At 45.3% G+C, this 21,098-nt stretch overlaps 1 protein-coding gene across 1 annotated transcript; it reads right to left on the bottom strand.

Moving 5' to 3' along the window:
- Positions 1-751: 751 nt before the first annotated feature.
- Positions 752-20,642, bottom strand: CREG2 (cellular repressor of E1A stimulated genes 2). Its single transcript, XM_076359703.1, has 4 exons — positions 20,241-20,642; positions 17,714-17,883; positions 5,566-5,679; positions 752-3,759 (listed from the first exon to the last, which is right to left on the bottom strand). Exons 1-4 carry the CDS (start codon positions 20,640-20,642, stop codon positions 3,612-3,614), a joined length of 834 nt encoding a protein of 277 aa, XP_076215818.1. The 3' UTR covers positions 752-3,611.
- Positions 20,643-21,098: the final 456 nt, after the last annotated feature.

Below are 21,098 nucleotides of genomic sequence, written 5' to 3' on the forward strand. Positions count from 1 at the left end.
AAGAGTCGGTACAAAGGAAAAGAACAGCTGCAGGAAATGTTCTTTTAAGAATATGGAGTCACTGGAAATAGGAAACTGATGTTGACTGTGATTTGTACAGGTTAGGAAACTGTTGTCACGGTCCTCACAGCGAATGCAGTCCAAAAAGACTGTAAGGCGTAAATAGGAAACACAGGCTGTTTCCTATAACCTTTATCAGATATGAAGTGGGAATTCTAGTGGGAGAGCTTGGATTTTGTTGAAAGGAGATGGTGCGGGAAAGCAAGATGAAAAGGTAAATTGCCAGCCTTGGCTTAAGAAAACGTGCCAGGGGAAAGTAGACAGCGGAGAACAAGCTGTAACAAGAACTTGTAAGAGCAAGGCTAGCAAGGGAAAAAATAGCACTGAGGAGACTTCCAAAACACCATTAATGCACACCTGAGAGGTGAGTGCTCAGTCCCCACGTGCATAAAAGAAGAGCAAACGTTGACGTTTAACTGCCACGGTGAAAGCAAAGCTGACAGTAATGAGAAGACAAAGGAAAGATGGAAGGTGCCTGCTGAGACTTTTCTCCCCAGAGAAAAGCGAGGCCGTACGGACGCAGATCTGAGTCTCAATTCCCAGAAGTATTTTGAGAGAAATTAGCTTGGTTCAGGAAAACAAAAAAAAAAAGCAGATGTTCAGTTCAGATAGAAATTCTAATGGCTGTCAGCAAAAGGTCAGTTACTCTGGCTAATGCTGTACTGCAGACTCAAGAATATCCTAACTGCAGTTTCCAGTTCGAAATTTGTTTTATTTGCATTTCTTCTCGGTAGGCATTTTGTTAACAACATTCAGTATCTTTATACATTGCAGATTGCAATACACATCCAGAAACCAGACAGGTTGCATTTCATCCGCCAAAGTTGATGAAAATTTCATCAGAAATGGAGCATTCTTTGGTTAAATAAGAACAGCAGTTCAAACTAGCTGTGCTTAAATCCTGTACATGCATTACATTTGCACAAATTAGCAAAAAGTGAGAACCCAAGTTTAGAACTTTGTCTTCCTTTTTTCAGCAAGTATACAGACATGACTAAATGCATCTCTTAAATATTGCAAAACCACAGTTAAAGTTTTAAATAATACACATTGCACAACAAGCTTTTTGGGGGAAGCTACAGAAATAACTAAAATACCGAACACATGGAAATAAATTACACATCAGCTAGTTGAAATGCTTAACAAATTCATAAGGGCTTATCAAGACCTTTTATAAAAATGCTTATTTGATCTAGTAGTTAAAGCACAACAAATAAATAGAATTTTTGCTATTGACTTGAACTGAAGCAAGGTCAGACCCTTTACAGTCTCAAGGAACTATGATTTTATCATGATATCTCAGTTACACTCTTCGGGTTAAAAGCTTTAACAAACATCACTTGCCACGTGATGACCAATGTCACTTGAGACATTTGTCAGTTTAAACAAAAATTGGAACTACTATAGAATTAATAACATAAAGCCCAGTTAAGCAAACTACCATCTCCTCCCCTTTTTTTTGCTCCAGAAAATTCCATTCAAAACCTGCAGGTCATATTTTTGATGAATTTCCACAGACTTTCAAGGACTTTTATGGTAGCTATTCCTTGAGAGAAGGAAGCATGAAATGAGAACGGGTGATTTAAGACGGCATTTCTACCTGAAGCCCCTTTTGTCACTTTACATGCCATTGCCGTTTCATGTTTTGAGGTTCTGTCGAGAGCCTCACGGCAGGTCCATATAGAAAAGCTGCTTGATTAATGTGTCAATGTACAATACAGAAGCTTCTCCAATTAATCTAGGTGTGCAGGAGGCAGCCTATAGCAAGTAGGGTGGTGTAAATTCAAAACCTGTCATAGTGCGCACTAACTTCTTAAACAGCTGAAGCTCTCCTAAACATCGTTGATACAATCCCTTACTGCTTTAAGGCAAGAGTGTTAGTAAGTTAACGGGTAGGACATAGGACCATGTCACCGTTACCAGGCTGTCTAAGGATGTAAGTGATGTTGTGAGTATAGTAACAGCAGCATTTCTAAAATCTTCCTGTCTTCTTCAGCTTGTTTAAACATTAAGCTTGTACACTGGATCTGCTTAATCTGTGTTTGTGTGTGTGTTTAGGGGCGGGGGAGATAAGTGGCAGTTCAGGTGTCTCTGGGGATCGTAGTGAAGTGGGATAATGAAACATGTAACTAAAGTTGCACAGAAATGTTAGACCTGTGGAGATTCCCTTACAGGGTCTAGTGCTCTGCCTGCTGAACTCAGTTTTAAAAGTCCCAGCCCACGGTGCGGGCTGGTGTCCAGAGCTCGGGTGCCCTCCCAGGGATGCTGGAAGACCTTCCCCACAGGCACAGAAACCCCATCTCAACGTGTCGCTTTCTTAATGTAACAGGGAGAACAGCCGTATAATTTGCAAACTGCGTAATGTCTTGGCTGGTTAGCCGTGGGACCTTTCTTTCTGTGATATCCTTAGGAACTGCAGAATAAGTTTACCAGGACATCTAAAGAAAGGGCTGAAGGTGAATAAAATACCTTTGAACTCTTTTGGTATTATCACGAGATGCCTATTCATAATGTGTTTGCAACAAAGTTTGCACTTTCCACACTAGGAAAATGAGTTTTACATGGCCTGAAATATCTACCTATCTTTAGGCTTCTTTGAAAAATAAATTCATGAACAAGCCCTTTAAAACTTGGTGAGGAAACAGAGTTAAGGGACTGGCTCCACCCCTAGGCGAGTTAGTGGTGGTTTACAAAAATCTGTTGCACAAATGAATTAAAAATAAAACAGTGGCTGGAGAAGGGATGCAAAAAAATTGGGACTACAGGCTATTAAAAATACTTTTCCTGTCTCATTACAGGAACAGGCTAGCTGAGAACATTTACTTAAATTCTTCTTATGAGAATGTTTATACTTGCATTGGGATAATCCTTGTGGGGCTGATTTGGTTTGTGCCCTTAATGTGTTTAATCAGCTTTGTGTCAGTGAGAGACAAGTTATACTGGAGCCGTGTTGTTTGAGCTGATCGCATTTTTTCTACTAAAAGAGAGAATTTCTACTCAACTTCCAAGTGAAATATCAAATTAGATAATTAGGGAAAAGCACATGTAGAAAATATAAGTTAGCAAATGAGGACAGCTTTAGCAAAATATTTTTTTAAAACTTAAATATCTAAATTTGCAGCTATTAATTTATCTTTGAGTACTTACAAATCAAGGGAGACCAAGCAGCAGTAATACACAATGCATAGAGGGTTCTGAGTAGGCAATTTGCTTTTTCTGTAAATCAGAACATTATATTTAGCACATACTGTAGTTTCCCTGTGGGTGCACAGCAATAAAAGTCAAAACAAACGGATACAAATCATTTTTAAGCAGCATTCAAGGCGATGCGTTGCCTGTTTGAAACGACACATTTGTACGTTGCAGGGTAGGGCTAGTATCCACTTCTCCTTTATAATTTGAAAGTCTGTGTTGGTTTATTTTCGCTCTGCTCCATGTAAGACAGGGCTATTTTGAAGCCTTGGGGGAAAAAAAAAGTAACCATCCAGCATGAAATTTTAAAAGTGTTTGGAAAGGAAACTCAGAAGATCTCTATCTCGAAGCCCATTCAATCATCCTTTACTTGGAATTGCTTTTAAATACTCTTCTACTGCAATGGCAGAAACTTCTCCATACCAGCTTTGAAGCCAGATATGCTCAACGTTCATTTTCATGAAGAACCACTCATAGCTGCGAGGCCACTTTCTTACTACCGGGTGCCTGGAAGGACAAAGAAAAGAAAAAAAAAATTACAAGACGTGCCAAAGCATATGCATAGTCTGCTTTTTAATTCAGCCTAGTGTGCTCAGCCAGAGTGAAACCCGAGATCTGAGAACCACCACCATTCATCTTTTTTGCCCTCCCTTGCAGTAAGGTTTATGATCTTCCACACCCCAGTCTGGCGAGAACTGCAACGAAGGCAGCCAGCAAACACCACCTTCCCCCATTGCAGAACCCCATCTCTAAAGGCACATGTTGTTTGGTCTCTAAGTAAGTGAAAAACAGTTGGAGGAGATTCTCTGAACGTGTGTCAGGGTTGTGCTTGTGTCTGTTCAAAAGAAACAGTGTTCTGAAAATACTACATCTTTGGTAGCAGTTGTTGTGGTACGGCAGGAGAGCTAATAAAACTGACTAGCAGGCAGAGCACAGCCTCTTCGAGCTGTTACCTGCTAAAGCCTTCTCGTCCTCTATTTCTGTCTCATTTCTTGGGCCTGCCCTTACAGCTAGCTCGAAGAGACCCTCCTTGCCTGCAATACTGGGTGCAGACGTCTGGTCCCCAAGCCCCCGTGAGTGCCCCTGCAGGGGATGCTGTGGGATGCTCGGCAGCAGTGCACGGAGCGGATACAACAGCTCGAGCCGCAGTGCTCACAGGAGCGCGGGGGAAAGCGGTGCAAGTCGGGGCAGGGTTGGCCCAGTGCCCCTCTGCCCCTGCAGAGGACCCTGCAGAGGATGGTTTGGCAACCTCTGGGTTGAGCTGGGGTTTCCACCATTCTCTGAGTTGTCCCTTAGAGCACCCACAACTGTGGCATTGGGAAGTGGCTCCAGCTGCTGCCGGCGTTGGATGAGGTGAGCCCCGGCAGCCCTCACCGTGTTGGTCAGACTGTTGCTTCCTGACAGTGGAGCATCCGCTGCCAAGGTGCTGGCGGACTCTGGCTCGTGTAGGAATCTGATTTCTGCAAAGTTTGTAAAAAAGGCTTGTGTGCCAGTATAGCCCTCGTCTATCCCTGGTCCCATTTTTGCTATTGATGGGACACCCGCTGACAGTGTCCCACCCTAACCCCTTCCAGCAGGCTAGAGCAAATATTGCCTCTGGGCTGTTTTGGATCCCAGATCATCCCAATTTCCCGGCGGTATTTGACTGACCAGGCAGGGTACGCCTGGAGGACCATCCCTGGCAGCCTGTGTGGGAGGCGCGTGCCCCAGCTAAGGTTCGGGCTTTTCACGCCTGTTATTCTGAAGACCCACTGGAGGGCATGGGGTGTGTGTGTATGTGTCCGGGTTGTGCTTAACATCTGTTCACGGGAGACTGTTCTGTAAGTATTACGGCTTTGGTAGCAGTTGTCGTGGTATGTCAGGAGAGGTAATAAAACCTGTAAGCTCCACCCTGCAAACAGGCGCGAGTCCAAAGGCAGCAGAGCTCTGCTCTGTCTCCAAGTGGGGGGCTGTGGCTGAAGAGCACTACCTGTCCTAAGGTGGGGAAGAATCATTAAAGGTAACAAATACACCCTGGATTTATGGAATCTCTCCTTGGAGCCAGGTGAAATATTTTCGTAATCCCCAGATTATAAAGCACGTGCCTTACCAGAGTCCAACACTGACTAATTGCATTTCCGTATTTTGCTGCCTCAGGAGTTAAAAGGAGGTCACACAGCTCTGCCTGTCGTTCCAAGCCACACAGAGGCCAACATGCTTCGTGGCCCCAAAGTAAAAATGAGGCTTGTTACTTCTCAGATTTTCCGTACCAAACGGCCACATCCGTATATTTGTCTCAAACCTGTGGGTTGCACTCTACTGTTACATACAGACCTGGAAAACATTGCTTGCTTGGCAAATTCCACTTCCTCCGGAGGCACTGTGACCATCTGTCCCGTGAGAGTCAGCCTGGCGCACCTTGGATCCTCCGGATCAATTACATTTTTTCTGTGCACAGAGAAAAATGCTCATGTGTAATAGCTTGGTTTCTTTGTTAAGGGTTTTGGAGAAATATGAATTCCTGCTCGCATATAAAAAGCTGCGGTATTTTGTCAAGCCTTGCAGGTCTTTTCTACACCCAGCTGTAACATTGGGGGGCTCTTGAAGGAATACTCACCTGAAAGAGACCTCTGCTGTAGAGATTTGCTTAATCTTAATTTATGCTCTTAAAAACTGGATTAATATATGTTAGATTGTAAAAAATGTGAAAATGGCAGTTTTCCCAGACATACGTACAGACCTCAATTCAGGATTCTGAAGAGAACTAGTGAGACGGTTAGTCTGTGCCTATGCCTACAAAATAAGCGTGCATACATGTATTTGTGTGTAAAACATAAGGTCTTTTCCTTATGCCTATCCTAGAAACTCAATTCTTGTTCATTTTTACCCATTTTTCAACTGCTTTACACCAAAGAGACAAGTAAGGTCTATTAAAAAAAATTCTCCAACTGCCTTCATCCTTCAGACTGAGGCAGGGAAGGTACTTGTTTCTTTTTGGCTCTTTCTACACAGTAATAATAAATAACTCCCATTAGTAGCTGCGGGGCAATTGCTGACTCTGACATATACAATACAAGGATATAAATCAACAGTAAATTGACCAGTCACAAAAAAAAAGTTGTATGAAATGACTGCAAAGGCCTCATCCTGGCAAGTGCTGAGCAGCCCCAAGTCCCATTGCCAGCAGTTTGAGACTGCTCAGCATCTCACCCGACTGTCTCCCCACACAAGAACATAAGCCCGAAAAACTACATTAGGAAAACAAGACTGCATTTCTTCTTCTCTGTGTTTTAATCGGAAGCAGCAAATCACAGCAAATTACATCTCATCTGTGTGCGATTTTACTTAAAGATCTTGGCTTGAGCCCTTTAGCCTTAACTGCATGCAATCTGCAATGTTGGGGTTTTTTTGGTTGTAATTCTCAATACGTGTCTATTGCATGCAGGAAACATATGGGCATCCTCCTGCAGCTAATTTAACACCTGCAGATTCCCCACAGATGGTTATGAAAGACCGTGTAGCTCACTGGATAAAGTATCTGCTTTTATAGATAGGGCCATGAACGGAGGTGCGCAAGGAAGTATCGCGGGCTGATTGATACTCAGCTATGCCCGGTAAGCACTTGGCACCGTCTGTAGCCTGAGCTTCAAAGAGCCATTTGCAGTCACATCATCTCTGGGATGTTTTTTCAGCATCCTGTTCAGTCTGGAGCAGCAGTTGTCTGAAGGGGGTGTTCAGCTTAACGACCTCTGGACAAACTCCACTCGTACTCTTTTTCCTCTACCACGCTTTCTGCATGGGAGGAAGGGCAGCTGCCAAAGATCAAGCTCAAACTTTCTGTTCACATCAATAAATAATGGTCTAATTTTCTCTAGTACATTTTTTTAATTATGAAGTAATAAATGAATGGTGTTCCGAGTACCTGAAAATCTGCATTCCCTACCCTGGCACTGGGTTTATTTCTATCAGTGTGTATTCAGAGTACAAACTTGTCTGCGTAGTCACCTTGGCACGCTGTAGATCCTCAGAGCTAACTCCTACGGCATGCTGAAGATGCAGTTTCACAGCTGGCTTACAGTGGCCTGAGAGCGTCCTGTCCCTAAGCAGCACAGGTCCATGGCCCGGGGACACCCGTAGCTCCTGGCATTTCTTTTGCATAGGCTTTGGGTGTTGTGTGGCCGTGCAGCGTCCACGGTCCAACAAGAAGCTCACCCACCAAAACACCAATAAATACAGGCGAATACAGTGTATGCAGCTGTAGAGAGAGGAGCTGAATCCTACAGACAAAGGGTGTCAGCCGAGGGCCTGCGTGTCCAGCAGCCAGGGCAGCACAGATCCACACTCTTCCAACTGTTGGCCCTGGATAGCAGAGTCTTAAAGTCCATTTGAAGTGATCTCCTGATCTATTGTTATCTTTTGTGCTTAGTCTTAATACTGTATCCACACCCTCTGCATAGCTTCATATATTTAACTAGATGATTCTTAAAAATATGGGAGGGAAGGGACTTCTCACTAGCAAAACTTCAGTTCAGAAGGTTGCTTTAAACTAATAACTGTGTATCTGTGTGTATGAAACCATTTCCTCCGCAGCCTAAGAGTATTGTAAAACAACTGAAGAGCCAGGAAAGGCAGGAGTATTTGCAAGTGCCTTTCTTGGGTAAAGCTCCTCGGTAAGATGTTGTTAATTACTTTCAGAGAGGAATTAGAAAGGGATTGTTATTAAAGGATGTCTGCATTTCACAGAGTGGATCAAGGTGGTGGATTTGGGCGTGAGCAGGAGCAGGAGCAGTGAGAGGTTTTGGTCTGACACCTTCTCGAATTACAATTATTTGATCTTTTTGTGCAAATACCTGTTTATTCTAAAAGTGTACTCACTGATTTTGAGTAGGCAATAGACCTGACCTTGCTGTGGTTAAGCAGTGAATCCTGCCTGCCTTTGCTGAGAGGGTTTTGCCTGACAGGACTAGTGTCAGACGTGACTCCTCCCCGATTTACAGGAAAAACTGCTCTCTACATATTTGGCTGACAACAAAACCCACACACTGTACATCCATATCTGGAATGGTTTTATTTCTGTTTTTTTTCCCTGACTCCTCCTTCTGTTTGCAGTTTCCTCTATGTTCTCGTGACACACACTGTGCATCCATATCTGGAATGGTTTTATTTCTGTTTTTTTCCCTGACTCCTTTTTCTGTTTGCAGTTTTCTCTATGTTCTCGTGAGTCAGGGTGTTACACTGATCGACACACACAATACTATCTTCCCAGTAAAAGTTATTAAAACTGAATTTTGCACATTGGAATAATATTCTGGAGAGTCAGTCTGTTTTTCTGGCAAATGAGGCAAACGAATTATTTGTTGAGATTATTATGTTAGATGAAATTTTGGAAGAGCTGAACAGGACAATGATACATTTGAGTTCAGTACGCTGTGTTATTACTGTGTTGGCTTTGCTTTTAGTGCTGCCTCTTATCATAGGTTTTCTGTTTCAGAATAGGAACCTTGTATTCTAATCTTACATTAGCATTAGTATTTTCTTTATCAAAGGAGCCCTTCATATTCTGAAGTAAATCTGTTTCTGCATCGTTTTTGGCATAGTATTTCCCTAATAATGTGTGATTACTTTTATACTTTTTAAACCATCAAAAATCACTAAAGTCAGAGCTACCACTTCTAACTCCATTGTGAACGGGTCTTGAATGTTCAGTGGTGCTACCAGTGCAACTAATGTAAATGCAGGCTTTGCTTCCTAGGAGTAAAGGGATATAGCCAGGGATATATCTCATATTTTTACTAAAGATAATAAAGGGATACCAGGGATAAATAGGTATATTTACTAAAATATTCCTCCCTCACATCTGTAGAGGTCTAGTCAGGCATTCACTAGTCACTTCTTGCCTTCTGTATAAACAAACACATATTCAGCTCTCAGTCATTGGGTTCCTTTTATCTTTATTGGCACAAGAACAAGTAGGTGCGGAGGAGCGGCTCTGTGTAACATTTGTGCGCTGCTGACCAGGGGCGAGGGGGAGGCAGAGCCAGAGGGAGAGACGGCATGGCAGTGACACTGTCTCTCTGTCGAAGGAACCGGAGGTGGCCTCGCAGGCCCTGTCTTTACCAGAATCAGGTCCTCTGTCTCCCTGGAGAGGATTTCATGAAGGCTATGATAAAATATGAACTGAGGGGAAGAGAAAGCAAGGGACTGTGGAAGGATACCAAGCAATAGGGAACACATTTATTTTTTTATGCTTATGTAAAGTACGTACACTTTGTTGCAGAAATTGAGGGAAGCCAGATTAAAATGGAAGAAGATTCAGTTTATGCATTTCATAAGAACACAGTGCATTAAGAGAGATTATCTTAATTATTCATCTGATTTGTGAAGAGAGAAGAATTGATTGTCTCCGTTCCTCTGCTTACGGTGAGCAAACTAGGTATGCAGAGTTCGACCCGGTCCAGGCAGTTGTCTCTTCCAAGCATGTGAGATGAGCGCATGAGCTGCATTCACTGACAAAGGTGCCAGCTTTACAGAGCTTAAGGAGAAGTCTGTGTCCAAGTGAAATATGTTTCCCAACAACGATGCAATGCCACGAAGCGCACTGCTGATGAACACGTCCCACTTATTTTACACTTCCGCGCTTTCTGGGTCATGGTTCAAGAGTGATTCAGAGTAAAGACTGCCACTTACTCATTAAATTGTTTACTACACTAGCCATCTCCTGGATTTTAATTAGAAGGTTCCTATACAACAACTAGCCAAGTCCAGATCCGGTGAACCCATAGTTCCGGCTGATGCGGTTCTATTGGCACACAAGGTGATGATATCGGGACTTTGTCTCAACTCCCTTTCGCAGCTGAGATCTCTGCTTTGACTGACGATGCTCTGTCTCCTGGTTTCTGACCAAAAGTATCCCTGAGTATTAGCTTCATTCTCAGCCTCTGCAGTCCGTTAGTGAGGTGAAACAGATCTGGCACAGATCAGCAGTAAAAGCAAAACAGGAGTTTGGGAGGCACTTGGGAAGGAGAGCCAGGTGTCCCCGAGAAGAAATCGGTAGGAGGAAGGTGAAAGGGTTCAGTAATGCTCCAGGGACTGGGGTGGGGAAGCAGGGGTCTGTGGAGGGGAATCTCTCTTTTTCTTCTTCCCCAGCCTCCTTTTCCCACAGAGGAGCTGCCGTCCTTCTCCTCCAATCCCCTGAGGAGACAGGACTTTCCATCCTTCCTGTCAGGATCCATAAATCCTCCCCATTTCCCCTGAACGCAGTTCTCCCTGCCCTGCGAGAATGCACTGCTTTTACCTCTCTATTTTTGAGCAGAATGGGAGGTGAAAGAAGTTGGGAAAGAGCTTTCTCCTATTGCAGAGAAGGAGAGCCGGAGAGCCAAGAAGAAAGCCCCAGAGAACACCTTTCCTACATTTTTTTCTACTTCAGAGCATGCAGCTCATGTGTGGCATAAGGGCAATGACTTGTCTCCACACATCCTAACCTTCCTACAGCGCAGCAGCAGCCATACGAAGCCATGCGATTAGGAGGTGGGGACTGGCTGCTGGAACAGCTCATCCCTGCCACCTCCCACGGGTGCAAGGTAGGCACCCTGTCACCCTGCGCAGGGCTCCTGTTCGCCTAGCCCCACACTGGGCAGGAGGTGAAGACTCGGAGTTATTTTCTAGTATATACAATACATCATAGGAATTTTTGTCCCCTAAAATCTACAGAAAGGAAGGGAGGAGTTGCTATGTCCTCAGAGAATTATTGTGAAGTGCTTATAATTTTGATTCATAAATGTGATTAATTTTGAAAAGCAAGTTATCCTCCTCATACATTTCATTTGCTCACCACTACCTACCAGAGTCTCTGAAGCAGAAATAATGTATTGGTGCTGTTAATCTGCGTGGCATGAACATCAAACAAAATCTCTGTTGAAAGCATTTTCATAAGCTGAAAAGCTGTTGCTGGCCTTCAGCTGGATACGGCTGGGCAGTTTTGCCCTGCCCTGCTCCAATTCTGACAAGAATTTCTTTATCAGCCGTGTTTGAGAGCTGGCAAAGATAGTTAAAAGACATCTTTGCTTTTGCTTTTGGAAGAGCAGTCTTCTGTTCTGAATCTGAAGTCAGGCTCGGGAGCTGAAGAGTATTGGTACAATGGCTATTCTGCACCTCAGTGAGCCTGTATTCATAGTGTACCTGTTTTCGTGTTTTAAATAATTTCACTCTTCCTAGAAGATAATCCTTCCTAGAATGTTTTAATTAGACTTTGTTAAGTGAAGTCAGTCTGTTTGTCTGTCTTCATCGACAATAACAACTCATTTCTTTAGCTGAACTCTGTGTTTCAGACAGGAAACTTTTATATAGTTCAACCATAGGCAATTCACAGGGAAAAAAGAATAACAGTATCAACTATTTCTGTAAACAGAGTCAGAGAAACACATACTACTTCACTAGAAAGGGATTTTGGGAAGTTGGTTATTTAAGAATACAGGAAAAAAAATAGTAATTTAGAGTTATATTGTGTGCATTGGGTCATGATGATAGTAGGTTTCGTATTTGACTTTCTAATTTGGTATCTTCCTGATTTTTTTAAATACAGATTTTTCAGAAACAGCTACTGACATAATTATTTGCATATGACTAAAAACAGCCAATATAAATACCAGAACTAGAAATGTGTCTGTGCCACAGAACCAGGAGGTGGATCTCAAAAATTGAGGGATGTCTGGATTCAGGTTTTGTCTTCCGCGTGCGTCATTTCTCTTTGTGTGAAGGTGCAGTGCCAAATTTCTTTGTTATATTCATCCTCGTATTAACAGTGACTCTACAAACCCAGAGGCAGCTATACGCTGGATGGCCAACTGACATCTCAGAAGTTGTGTCTGCCACCCATGGCAGGCTTATCGGCTCTCAGGATTGCCCTGGAATGAAGTTGGCATTTTTTGCACGCTGTCGATCCACCACGCAGCAGGGACCCTAACCCACCGAATTACTCTCCTCTTCCCGTGGCCTGGTGGTATCCAGAAGCGCTGGAGATGCTCAGTGCTTCCCATCAGCCTTTTCAATGCAGAGTTTAGGAAGCCTACGGAGCTAGCTTATATCCACTGAAGATGTCTGCCCGGTCATGCCAATCCGCCACCTCAAGCAGTAGATGAGCATGGTGGGTGAAATGGCTCTGATGGAGCCACCCCTAATGCAGGTCATAAACCAGGAGAGGAATCCAAGTCCCTCGAAATCACTCGCAGTCTGCAGTGTGGATTTGAAACACCATCCTCCAAACGAATAGCAAAGGAAAACCAACCGGTGGACTGACCCCAAAGCTCGTTGCTTTTCTTTCTTTTTCCCTTGTGTGAAAACTAGCTCATGGCAGCCGTGTAACTGCTCCTTCTCTAAGAAAGCTGCAGCTGGTCCCTACGAATGTGCTGAACCCGATGTCAAGGAGGCGACGCATGTTTGAAATTCATTGCCTGTTTTCCAGACTGCAGCTGTAATGAGGCAGGCCCAGGAGCTTACTTGGAAAGGGAGATCCTCTGAGCAGCCTGTGTGTTGGGAAATGCGTTTAGAACAATAGCTGCTCTATTCTTTAGCGTCGGGCTCGGTCTTGCTCCCTCTGAAAGCTGTAAGAATGGGACTCAATCTTTTCAGCTTGTCTGTGGCATACACATGCCAGCTTAGTCTATTTATAGCCCTGAACCATTTAATTTTTCTTGCCTCTATTATCCATTTATCAGCCGTCAGATAGGATGCAGTGTAGCTACTAACGAATGCTTTCTGTAGCCTGGCCATCAGAGAGCCGCCTCAGAGAAGTGCAGCCTGTCTCCCTCTGGGAAATGGCAATCTCTAGGTCAGAGATGAGGAATCCAGACTGTAGCTGCAGCATTCTAATGTCTTGCAATTAGTGCCTATTCAGATGCATCGCAGCTCTCTTTCTTTCATTATTAAATGTTACGTCTCTTACTAGTTTAGGCTTTTCACATGTCCTCTCCAGCTGATTAAATATTAAGGCTGCAGCACCAAAAAGGCCGCTCTGTATTCCTCACATCCCCAAAATTGAAAATATTTATTATCAAGGTTTGAAACTTGAGTCTGTTCAGAAACAAAACAAATGAAATTCGCTACTAAATAAATTTAATATCAAACTGATGTACACGCACACAAGTCACTTGATACTCATTAGATACAAGAAGACTATTGAAATGTCAGCTATGTTTTCTTTCTAAAGGCCAGAGATTTCTTTTGCATGCAATAGGTCAGAAGCATTTTTCAGGAGAGTGCCACATACTCCCAGGAGCATTGACTACAGGCATCGACCAGCTTTCACATTTATTTTAATTCTTACAACTCAGAGTAGGTTAATAATGAAATTCTAATAAAATTCCACATGAAAACAAGCTACAGATTCATTGCTGGCGTACAAGGACATGAACTTTCTCATGTAGAGCGTTATTCATTTAGCTATTTCATATAATTATTTTGAAGCCAAAACAATTAATGATGCCCTTGACCAAGAGCACTTCTGGTATTAAAACCATCTATAAATGACACTTCCCTTTGTGAAGGAAACCCCACAGATACAGTCTTAATACGAGCAGGACCTGAGGTCACTCTGAGTAAAAGGTCTTGCCTCTCGTACGGCGTGAGTAAAGGAGCGGAAGAAACCTGCTGTACAAAACCTGAGCCACCACATAAAGCTCTGCACTAAGGATGCTACGCGCTGTTTGCGTGGCACCGCCTGGCTATCTCAGCAGGCGGAGCGCACCCCGAAAGGGATGCTTGGGCTGCCTGCGGCAGGAGGCAGCAAGCTGGCTGTGTTACCAGCAGCGCATCCAGTGCTGCAGGCAGCGCTGGGGACAGGCAACCCCAAGCACTGGCAGCAGGGTCCGGACACGCTGCTTGTTTTCTTCACTGTTGCACTGCCCACCTTTCTGTGGGGTAACGGTAGGATGCTGTACAGGGCTGCAGTTTAAGATGTTGCTAGTTTAAAATGTAAAAATCACTCACGGGTTGCTAGTTTAAAATGTAAATTTTAAAATGTAAATTTTCTGACCCTGGTTACAGAGGGAAGGGAAGGAAGAAGGCTAAAGTCCTAGTGCCCATATGTGTCCTGGCTGTGAGACAGCCCCAAAGCTTGCTCACATTCTCCTAGCTATCATCAAAACCACAAACTGCAGCTCAACAAATACCCCAGCTTTTCATTCTCCATATTGTTTGTTCTTTGCACTAATGCCAGCCATCATCTGTTCCAGATGAGAACTCTAGAAATAATGAAAAACAAACTGAATGTAAGAACAAAATAAATAATGCAAGGAGCACTGATCAGACTCTGAATCTGTGTACTCAATTCAGTAGTAAGCTCAATATTTAGAGTATGGTTACATGCTCTCCTGGTTTCGGCTGGGATAGAGTTAATTTTCTTCCTAGTAGCTGGTACAGTGCTGTGTTTTGGATTTAGTACCAGAATAGTGTTGATAACACACTGATGTTTTAGTTGTTGCTAAGCAGTGCTTACACAAGCAAGTCAAGGACTTTTCAGCTTCCCGTGCTCTACCGACTGAGAAGGCTGGAGGTGCACAAGAAGCTGGGAGGGGGCACAGCCGGGACAGCCGACCCAAACTGGCCCGAGGGACATTCCATACCATGTGACGTCATGCTCAGTACATAAACTGGGGAAAGCTGGCCGGGGGGGCCGCTGCTCGGGGACTGGCTGGGCATCGGTCAGCAGGTGGTGAGCAATTGCACTGTGCATCACTTGCTTTGTATATTATTATTATTACATTATTATTATTGTTATCATTATTTTATTTCAATTATTAAACTGTTTTTATCTCAACCCACGAGTTTTCTCACTTCTACCGTTCCAATTCTCTCCCCCATCCCACCGGGGAGGGGGGGAGCAAGCGAGCGAGCAGCTGTGTGGTGCTCAGTTGCCGGCTGAGGTTAAACCACAACACATGCTAAAATGAGGATGTCCTGTTTTCCTCCACCTTCTCCTTTCCCCTCTCCTTTGCACTCCTCTGGCTCTTGGGGGGCTGATTCAAGTTACTAACCCTGCAGAAATCTAATCCAGCAAAAAAAAGGAAGAGGTTTCTGCTCAGTTACTGAGCTAAAATAGGCCCACCATATAGTCAGCTGAAGGGAGGAGGTGGACTGCATGGCCAGGAGGAGCAGCGGCCATGGGAAGAAAAGAAGGACTGGCAGAAAACCTTACTCTCATCATCAGGTTAATTTTCTTCAGATTTATGTTTCAACTCAGGGTCAGGCAAAGCCCAGAGCTGATGTGAGAGAGAGGGACGGGGAGACACCACGCGACTGCTGGTAGGGAGGGAGAGTAGGGATGTGGCCACTGGTAATTAGTTTGGCCTAAGCTGTCTTGGAAATCCAGGTTTAGCTCCTTGGTGGTGCCCAGAGAGCTCTTCTCCCCAGAGACCATGGTCTCGGGCTGCGGAGGGAACCAGAGAGTCAGGTGGCAGAATCCAGGTTGCCCTGGCTGCAAGACAAACGGCAGTTCGTTCTGGCACACGGAACAAAAATGTAGCGGTTTGGTTTGGAAATTAATAGTTACTTAATAGAAAGACAGCAAATAAATATTCTCGAAGGGTTGTGATGTATATGAATTTCATATTTCTACAAATCATGCAGCATTTCTCTTTTGTTGGTGAATCGGCGCTTTCCAAATAGGTAAATCAGGCGGTGATGTTGCTAAAACATAAAAGGCGAAGACTTTCAAGAGTGGATGTTTAAAGTCAGGGATGAAAGGCCACACTTAAGTGCCTAAATGGGTGTGTAGTTTTCAGAATTACTCAACACCAGCAGTTATCATCAATGGAAGCTGCTCTGAGTCTTGAGCCTCTGAAAATAGGGCATTGGGTAGGTGCTAGGACATCGGGCTTAACATACATTTTTAAGCACTTGGTCTAGATGTTCAGCTCACTATTTGATTGAATGAAAACGCTTAGAAAGCAGCACTAAGTTCCATTAGCCTGTTACGAAATAACTGATACATTTACTTAAATTTGAAACGATTAATTAAAAATATTTAATGAAATAATTTTAAGGAACAAGCAGAACCATTCCAGTCTCAACTTCACCACTCTGTTGACCTTCTCAAGCATTTGAAGCTGAACTACCTTAACAGATGTTGCGATAGAAGGTTCCTATTAGGTGTTTGACGTTGCAAGAGGAAGCCATGATTTCCATTCCTTGGGAATGGGATGTCAGCCTGAAATCGCTTGTACTGCTTAGCACTAAGAAACATTTCATTCTGCCACCATATAACTCTTAAGAAAACGGTTATGTTCTGGAGGGGAATACAGACAAGTGCAACAGTAACGTGCTTCATATTTGCCATTCACTGCTTTTTCCAGTGTTGCTCAGCTAGCGGGCTTTAGAGGTGGGATGATCCCCAACGCAATCCCCAGCTGGGGAAATCTGGGATCCAGTTCTTAAGATAAACCCCTCCTCCCCCAAAGAGGACCTTAAGTTGGGATAAAAACTTCCAATCCTGGTTCTTTCTGAAGCAGCCTGTAATTTCCAGTTCTCTCTCTCTCCTTGGAATATCAGCTAAGATCTGCTTTGGTAACGGAGTCCTGTCACATACCTCGTCACGTAAAGAGGCCTTTGGAAATAACACTTCACACAAGGGTGACCCAGCCAAGTTTGCCACATGTTGGACTGTAAACAAACATATGGCAGAGATATGTCTTTTTCAAGGAGACAAGCATGGGGGGGGGAACTGAATCATCTTCGAGTTTATATACATACATTTCACACACGTAAAGCTTCAGTGATCTGGAGTTACTCACTGTACATACGATGAGGAAGAAAGAAGTCAACTCACTGCTGTCTCTGGAGAGACAAACCTGGGGCTGGCTGTAGATCAGCAAATCTCAGACCCGGCTTCCTTTATGTGGGGGATCGTTTACTGACTGTTTGTGATATACAAAAATTTGTGATGATATCATATTCAATCGTACCCTCTAAAGAGGTGGAAATCATACTCAGTGGCGTGGTCCTGAGTGTATAACTTTTGAACTGAAAGCCTGAGATCCCCTTACAGACCCTGGAGAGCTAACGCCTTGTCAAGGCAATCAGCAGGGCCTCCAGAGCTGTTCAGCAGAGCAAGGGCGTCTGCTTTACCGCGACTTGGATAGCCCTTGAAACAATATGGACTTTATTGACAGGATCGCCATGGCCTATAACGGGATCTTGAACACCTAGATTTTATCTGCCACCTCCAAGAAGAGATTAAAATTTAGGTATGTTAATGTGCGAGCTGAAAGCCACTGCAGCTGTTGATGCTACAATATACTTCAGTGACACTTCTGCTTTTCTTTACCATGCTTTATTGGGGGAACTTAATGCAAAGCAAAGCTAAGGAGGAGCTTGTAGCTGATGGTGAGAGCCAAAAATAAATGCAAATGCAAAATGTGGGGACCCAGCATTTTGTTCTGAGGACTCTGTTCTCACTGAAGGTGATAGTAGGCAGATAAAACTCTGTTACCTGCAGAAATTTCCGTCTGCCTCTGGCAGGGTCAGAGAAGCCACGGGATTCTTCAGGAGATCTGCCACAGCGTTATCCTTCGGTGTCACGTAAAAGAAAGGGATTCCAGTGCTGTTATCGACGGGACCGTCGCTGAGAAGTAAACAGTTCCCATAGGGCATACCTTGGATCTGCAAAATCCAGATAAGCAGCTGGTTACATCTTTGCACATAGACGGTTTACAATGTCGGGGATTCCCTCAAGGGCTCCAGCAGAGAGGACAGCAACCCCCAGTTGCTCGGTCTCCTTTCTGTTGTCATCATGAGACAGACCTTCTTCTAAATTAGATCTATCATGCTTCTATGAAAACAGACCTCTCCTCTATTTCTTCTTTCCAGTCCTGTCCATAAGACTATAGAGGACATTTTCTCTTCCACCAAATTAAAAATGTTTAAGTGCATTAAAACCAATGCCATCAGTGTCAAGAAATGTTTACTCCGAAACAGTGCTGATACCTCTTCTCAAACCCGAATGGATACAGAGCCCAGTTTAGCCTTGATTCAACCTGCTTTTTATGCTAATTTTGCCTCCCCTTTTGGCCTTGATTTGCAATGTGATTGCATCGGTTTGCCAAGAGAGAGGGGAAGGCGTTTTGGCTAGAGTTGTGTTTAAAGTCAAGCTGGACATCAGCTCAGCTGCCTGGGCAGGAACCACAGCTATGGGGGGTGGGGTGGGGGGGTGTCCCAACCACCAAGCCAGCCAGAGCAAACCTTCCTCCCATGTCAGAGGAGGGACGCGAGGGAGCCAAGTTTTCAAAAAGTTTTCTCCCATCCACTGACACACAGTGGATATAACGCACGCAAAAATGTCCTTGCCCAGTATTGACACACATTAATATTCCCCATAATGATTTATACTCCTACTGTGCTTTTCATCCCATTATAAATTGCCATGACAGATACTTAATGAATTACTATTTTTTCATGTCTTCAGATATTTATTCCCTCATGGTCAATTAGATGTTAAATAGTAAATTTATCAGTCAATACATTAATTCAATGTAACTGGTAAATCCTTTACAGCAAAATCAAGTATGAATAGTTAATTAGAAAACTCTGGATGATGTTATTACCTGGATTGCATGCTTTCTGATTTTTAATGTTTATATGCCTCTAAAATTTAGTGTGCTTACAGTGCTTATAAATGGTCCTTGTTAGCATTCCTTAGAAGGAATGCTTTAATGAAGCTACATAACTTAGAAACTAAAAATACTTGCTTATTATTAAGAGTTACAATGTAAAAAAAATAGTAGCTGTCAGTAATATTGCAGGACATGTTTCCAGTGTGTAAAATGCTCAGTCTGTCATGCATGGTTAATGTTACAGTGGATTCTCAAAAAGAATTGGGATCACAGGCAGCGTAACTCACCACTCACAGCAGCAACACCCCCCTCATCAATTCCAAATTTTATTACGAATCGGACTTTTCTGTATTACTTCTGTGTTGTAACTAGAGACAGTTAACTGCAGGCTATATTGTGGCTGCAATTCCACCGAGGGTTTCTGGCGAGACCATAAACCAGAAGAGTTAAGATCATACGATTTAACAGGATTTCTGACAAACTTAGGTAGAATTACAGGCCTCTTGTGTGTACATATATATTTATTTAACGGTATCTTTTTTTAACTTGTTGCTTTGTATTTCACAGTAACATAAACTGCCACTAACTTGGCCAAGCTTTCTGAAGATTAATGTGCTTCTAACTTTGTCTATTTTTTAAATTGTACATTAATCAATCTGTGAATACTTTCAAGAAAAAGTTACAGCTGCTTTTTTTTTTTTTTCCCCTGAGTGGTATTGGACGCCGTGTCTGATTCCAACCTTTCATTTTAGAAAGGGAAATATTTTAATGCTGGAAAAAAATAATGACCCCGATTCTCCGGTGCAGCGCAGCTATTTTGCTTAATGCTCCCGACAGAGAAATCGTCCTTTAAGCCGGTATAGCTGGACCGCAGCGGGACGGACAGATTTTGTGGTAGCCCAGGAGGCTCTCCTCCTCCTCGTCCTCCTCCTCCTCCTTCTCCTCCTCCTCCTCCTCCTCCTCCCCCCCCCCCGCCGGGTGACAGCCGGAGCCCAGGGGAGGCAGAGGGGGCTGGGGCCCCGCTCACCCCAGGGGGGCAGGGGCAGGCAGCGTGGCGGGGAGCGGGCTGGAGGGTGCTGCAAGGAATGAAAAATCCTCTCCCCAAACCCAACGTTGTAGCTCTGGTTCTGGCGTAAAGATTTTGCTTTTTCTGTGCCTCTCTGGTGTGGTTTTTTGGCGCGCCTCCCTCACTGTACTCCAAACACCGACTTCTCTTCCTAGAAAGAGTTTTTACTATTTTCTCCGCGCATTTGGTGGCTGCCGACCTCGGCGCTGCTGACGGCGGAACAGACCAAAACGCCGCTCCCGGCGACAGCCCCGGGCGGCCGCGGGGGGGGACTGGTGCTCCTCAGCGGGTAACGCGTGACCGCGGCAGCCCGCGGGCGCGGGCACCGGGGGGCACCGTACCTTTCCTTGCGCGGCCCGCGTAGCCACGAAGCCCCAGGTGTTGTAGCGGGCGAGGAAGCGGGCGGTCCCGGCGCGGCCCGGCGCCCCGCCGCCCTCCCGTCGGTAGGAGAACATCCTGGAGGGGGCGGCCCCCTGCCCCGACCGCCTTGCCGCCGGCCCGGAGCCCAGGGCCGCGTCCTCCCGGTAAGCCGAGGCCGGGTAGCTCTGCTTCCAGAGGCCGCCCGCCTCCTCCAGCAGCGCGGGGAGGGCCTCCTCGGTGGAGGAGCTGTGCAGCTCGTCCGCCGCCGCCCCCCCCTCGGGCAGCGGCCAGGACACCGAGCTGACCACCACGTAGCCCCCCGCGCCGCCCCACAGCAGCGCCGGCAGCCACCACCACGCCGGCAGCCGCCGCCCCGCCGACATCTTCTGCCGCAGCGCCCGCGCCGCGCCGCTCCCGCAGCACCCTCCTGCGGCCGCCGGCCGCTTCGCCCGCAGCCCGCCCCGCAACGCCCCCGCCCCGGTAGCCCCAAATGTTTGCGGCAGCCCCCGTTCGGCCGGGCGTCACGCGCTCGTTTCCTGCCCCCTCCCCGACCCCGTGCGGCGAGGGCAAGCTGCGGCGTTGGCTCTGCCCGCGCCTGCCGGGGACAGCCGTGGGACAGCCGCCCGCGGCGTGGGCTCGCAGGGAGCGCAGCCGGGGGCCGGCACTCGGCCCCTCTCGGCTCGCCGGCCGCGCAGGGCTGAGGCCGGGACGTGGGTCTCACTGCGGGTGTACCCTGTGTTTGCGTGTCGTTTGCTGGGCGCTTGGGAGGTTGCCGGACCGCCTCGGTCAGGTGTGCAGCCGGGCAGGTGTTCCGTGAAGTAATTCTCTACATGTACGTC

The sequence above is a fragment of the Aptenodytes patagonicus genome, chromosome 1 (assembly GCF_965638725.1).
Source record: "Aptenodytes patagonicus chromosome 1, bAptPat1.pri.cur, whole genome shotgun sequence".
In the NCBI taxonomy this organism is placed as follows: Eukaryota; Metazoa; Chordata; class Aves; order Sphenisciformes; family Spheniscidae; genus Aptenodytes; species Aptenodytes patagonicus.

What these genes read in the sequence shown, in the direction of transcription:
- CREG2 (XM_076359703.1), bottom strand. Translation starts at nt 20,642, where the DNA reads ATGTCGGCGGGGCGGCGGCTGCCGGCGTGGTGGTGGCTGCCGGCGCTG. An exon ending in CGCGGGCCGCGCAAGGAAAG is followed by an intron (nt 17,884 to 20,240) that starts GTACGGTGCCCC and finishes TGGATTTTGCAG; the next exon opens with ATCCAAGGTATGCCCTATGG. An exon ending in AAGCAAGCAATGTTTTCCAG is followed by an intron (nt 3,760 to 5,565) that starts GTCTGTATGTAA and finishes TTGTCCTTCCAG; the next exon opens with GCACCCGGTAGTAAGAAAGT.